The 4,641-nt window shown below is 56.4% G+C and overlaps 1 protein-coding gene across 1 annotated transcript; it reads left to right on the forward strand.

The window, feature by feature from the left end:
• The first annotated feature begins 2,001 nt into the window (after positions 1 to 2,001).
• Positions 2,002 to 2,528, forward strand: DUSP18 (dual specificity phosphatase 18). The gene is given in 2 exon segments (XM_072880413.1): positions 2,002 to 2,245; positions 2,248 to 2,528. Coding segments are annotated over 2 exon segments (525 nt in total).
• The last annotated feature ends 2,113 nt before the right edge of the window (positions 2,529 to 4,641 follow it).

Genomic DNA, 4,641 nt, shown 5'->3' on the forward strand with positions numbered 1-4,641 from the left:
AATCATGATGCTTGGGTTTTCTTCCCAAAGTAAGGCGAGGGGAGAGGATTCAGGTGGTGCTGGCCGGGTACTAAGGACAAAAAGCCTGGCTGCACGGGAGAAGAGAGGAGAGCTGAAGGGAACTACTCAGTGCATGAAGGTCTAGGTATGTCTAATGCCACCCTAAATCCTGATTCTGAGCTTATAGACTCAACCCGGCATCCCGCGCATTCCCACAGGAGACACTATCTCACCTGCCGTTGCTAATGAACCCGTTATTCCTGGACTCAAAGTGAGAGGCACTAAAGGGGGACCGGGCTGCTGAAGTGTTGCAAAACCTTTGCCTAGTCCCCACTGCTGGGAGGTCACACAGCAGTGCTTCACCCGTTTCTAATAATTTACCCCTGGGCTCCATAGATATCATGGAATGACATCTAAGTCCAGGTTAAGTCCATGGCCGATGATGTCTGTAGCTTATCGTCCCAAAACACAGTTGACTTGCAGATAGGATGCGGCAACTGTGTCCTGAGGCCAGGATGGAGGTGCAACCATTCGCGTCAAAGGTGGCCCAAGAACCAATAGCTGCCTCCCCCTGACCATTTGCTTCCCACTCCCTTGGAGAGAGCCCGGGCACCCACATCCTGATCCAGTGGGCTGAAGACCTAAGGGCTGAAGACTTAAGCGATGGTTTAAGGACTCAGAGGAACTGAGACCCAAGCGTTTGCACAAGACGTTCCTCCAGCCTCGCATCACCTGCAGGTCTCGCTGCCAACTGCTTCAGAGGAGGGGGATCTCCCTCTGCTTTTCCAAGGCAAATCCACCAGCAAGGCAAACCCTCCCCTTGTGCTCGAGGGGACCGTGAACCCCATCCCGGGGTTCACAGTCAGCAGGGCCTGGAGGGGTGAGGGGGGGTGGAGGCCATCACCTTCTTCTCCAGGAGCAGCAGGGCATGGCGGCTGGCGCGGCTGGCGGAGTCAGGCAGGGGCCTGTCGGGCAAATGGCTGTCCACGTCGAGGTCCAAGTCTGCAGAGCTGCGCTGGGTGACAGGGGGCTTCGTGTCACACGGAGCGGGGTGCAGGGGCGTGCTGAGCCATACCCCACTGACCTGTGCCCACAGCCCCAGAGGTGTGAGGGGTCCCACAGCCCCAGGATGGTTTGAGGAGTCCCACAGCCTCCAGCCACAGCCCCGGGTTGGTGTGAGGGGTCCCACAGCCCCGGGCTGGTGCGAGGGGTCCCACAGCCTCCAGACGGTGCGAGGGTCCCACAGCCCCAGCTGGTGTGAGGGTCCCACAGCCCCAGATGGTGCGAGGGGTCCCACAGCCCCAGCTGGTGCGAGGGTCCCACAGCCCCAGGATGGTGTGAGGGTCCCACAGCCCCAGATGGTGCGAGGGGTCCCACAGCCCCAGCTGGTGCGAGGGTCCCACAGCCCCAGGATGGTGCGAGGGTCCCACAGCCCCAGATGGTGTGAGGGTCCCACAGCCCCAGGAGGTGTGAGGGTCCCACAGCCCCAGGATGGTGCGAGGGTCCCACAGCCCCAGCTGGTGTGAGGGTCCCACAGCCCCAGCTGGTGTGAGGGTCCCACAGCCCCAGGAGGTGTGAGGGTCCCACAGCCCCAGATGGTGTGAGGGTCCCACAGCCCCAGGAGGTGTGAGGGTCCCACAGCCCCGGGCTGGTGTGAGGGGTCCCACAGCCTCCAGCCAGTGCAAGGGTCCCACAGCCCCAGGTGGTGTGAGGGTCCCACAGTCCCAGGACGGTGTGATGGGCCCCCCAGCCCCGCACCGGGGCCCAATGAGCTGCTGGCTCTGGGGCGGTGGGAAGAAGGTGAGGCGAGGCCGTGCGCTGCCCTGCTCCTCCATGGCCCCACTGCCTCCCGTTGTGTGCGCGGCAGCGGTTGCCATGGGGGGCGCGGCCCAGCCCCGCTGCTGCTCCCTGACCCCCAGCGCTACCAGGCAGCGGGGCCCAGCACGGGACAGGGCTGGATGTATTTCTACATGTATCTCTAGGCACAACTGGTGTGCCCCAATGGCGGCGGCTCTGGGAGCCCTCCCTGCCCTGCCCCGGCACTCCAACCTGTACCTCGGCAATGTGGCGGCTGCCAACAGCTTCCCCCTGCTCTTCACCCACCGCATCAGCACCGTCATCTCCCTGGAAGTGGTGAACACCCTCTATCCCAATGTCAAGTACCTGTGCGTCCCCATGATGGACACCACTGCTGCCCGCATCTCCAGCTGCTTCGACTCCATAGCAGCTGAGATCCACAGCATGGGGACACACGGGGTCAGACGCTGCTGCACCGCGCTGCTGGGGTGAGCAGGTCCATCACCGTCTGCTTGGCCTATCTGATGAAGCACCGCTCCATGTCCCTGGCGGGCGCCCATGCCTGGATCAAGTCCTGCCGTCCCATCGTATGACCCAACAGCTCCTGGCAGCAGCTCATCCGCTATGACTACAAACTCTTTGGCATCAACAGGCTCCGAATGACCAGCTCTCGGTCAGGGATGATACCCGATGTTTATGAAAATGAAGTGAGAGTAATGCTGCTGCTCTGAGCACAAATGAGCTGTTGTGACCTCTTGGCAAGAAACCAAGGGAAGCCAGTGGCAGTTCTTCCAGACCCACACCGGAGCGTTGAAAATAAACTCTTCTCGTCTAAGGGGGCTGGAGCACAAAGTCTCTGCCGCTGAAAGTACAGGGGATTTGCGATACAACCAGCATGTAGTGGGGTTTACTATAAATAAAATCAACACAGTTTAAGCTACACAGTTAGTTTTCACACATCATTTGTATCAGGGTCCTGACAGTAACTCTGAAATCGTCATGTGTTTAGAGAGTGTTGTTTTATTCCAGCACAAACTGTGCTTCTAATACAGGACAGAAACTAGCTGTGAGTCAGGATATTTGGAGTGTTACCAACGTTTGTTTTTCCTAACTGGGATATGACTTTGGGTTTTGAGACAGCAACCCTAAGTCCAGTCATCTGCTGCATTCCAGAGAGGACAGGAAGAGCACAGACTCCAGCATCCCTGGTTGGAGAGACCCAAGGATGTCCGGCTTTCCACTATCTGACCCTTTCTCTTCCCCCACCTGATTGCCCCAACCCTTTTTCAGAAGGTGCCTTGGCCTCCCTTGGGAGATCCGTGGTTATTTGGGTGAGCTGCTCGCTCCTCGTAAAGAACCGCATTTACTCCTGGTGGGCTGGGAAGTCAAGGTGGGAGCGGTAAGAGGAAGCCTGCTGTCAGTTTGAATCATTGCAGTGGGGTCATCATGTTGTTATAAACTAGAAGCCTGACCTGGGCACACTTGGGCATCGCTCAGCAGCAAACCATGTATGAATTCTGGTTTATCACAGCATGAAGTTTTCAGCTCCAGCAGCTCTGTCTTGAGGGGCAATAATAGACCTACTTCAGGTGGGAGTCGGGGGCCCCGGGCTGGCATGTGTATGTGAGGGTCCCACAGCCCCAGCTGGTGTGAGGAGTTGTAGTGAGGTGGGTGTTGGTCTCTTCTCCCAAGTAACAAGCAATAGGACAAGAGGAAATGGCCTCAAGTTGCGCCGGGGAGGTTGAGATTGAATATTAGGAAAAATTTCTTCACTGAAAGGGTTGTCAAGCACTGGAACAGGCTGCCCAGGGAAGTGGTTGAGTCACCATCCCTGGGGGTATTTAGAAGATGTGTAGATGTGGTGCTTAGGGACATGGTTTAGTGTGGTCCTGGCAGTGTTAGGTTAACGGTTGGACTTGATGATCTTAAAGGTCTTTTCCAACCTCAATGATTCCGTGATTCTATGATTCTGCATCCTACCAATGGCACTTTGGGAGTGCTCCTCCACACCCACAAAGAGCAACCTGGCAAACTAGCCCTCTGCAGGTCTCAAAGTAGCTCAAGCGATAGCTGTGGAGGGTGACAAAGAGCCTTGCCTCCCTTTGAGTGTATTGCTTTTCTCCCAAGGCACCTTCTAGAAGCAGAGCAAAGACCTGACTCCTCATGTATGTGTAAGAAGTTCCTCTTGGAAAACAGAAACGTTAAAGGAGAAGGACAGAGTGAGCTGGTTGGGTGCATGGGTATCACAGAGAGCATCAGAGACATGGCAGTCCTCTTGGAGGAGCCCTGTGTGCTGTGTGACCACCTGGGGCCTTGGTGCTTCTCGTTCTGGATCTCTGACCGGACAAGGGTGCAGTTGGTGACTGGCGAGTCATCCCCACCCCTCTCTACTCCAGCTTTGCAGCTGAACACCAGGCTTTCCCTGTGGAGAACAACGGTGCCGCAAGCCCTAGCAGGTCCTGCAGATGTCTGGCTCTTGTGTGCCAGCCGTGAAGAGCACCACTGGCTGGGTCCCAGGCACAGGCACCTGCTGTCCAAGGGAGGGGAGACCAGGGCTTTGCGCATCTGGAGGTGGATGGAGGCTCGTTGAAGTGGGAGTCCTGACTGCCTGGCAAGTCCATGGCGATGAGGCAGTGTCGTGAATGAGTGATTTAGAGCGCTTTAAAAAATCACCGTCAAATGTATTACCAAAGTGATTTTAATGTGATTTATAAAAGTGCAACTTAACAAAGTTGGATGGCAAGGCTCACTCTATTAATTACTGCATGGAAGAAACAGACACAGGAAAATGGGGTTACACTCGAGTTAAAGTAATCCACAGAGAGACCGAGGATACAAAAGGGT

This window comes from Ciconia boyciana, chromosome 15, assembly GCF_034638445.1.
Source record: "Ciconia boyciana chromosome 15, ASM3463844v1, whole genome shotgun sequence".
NCBI lineage: Eukaryota > Metazoa > Chordata > Aves > Ciconiiformes > Ciconiidae > Ciconia > Ciconia boyciana.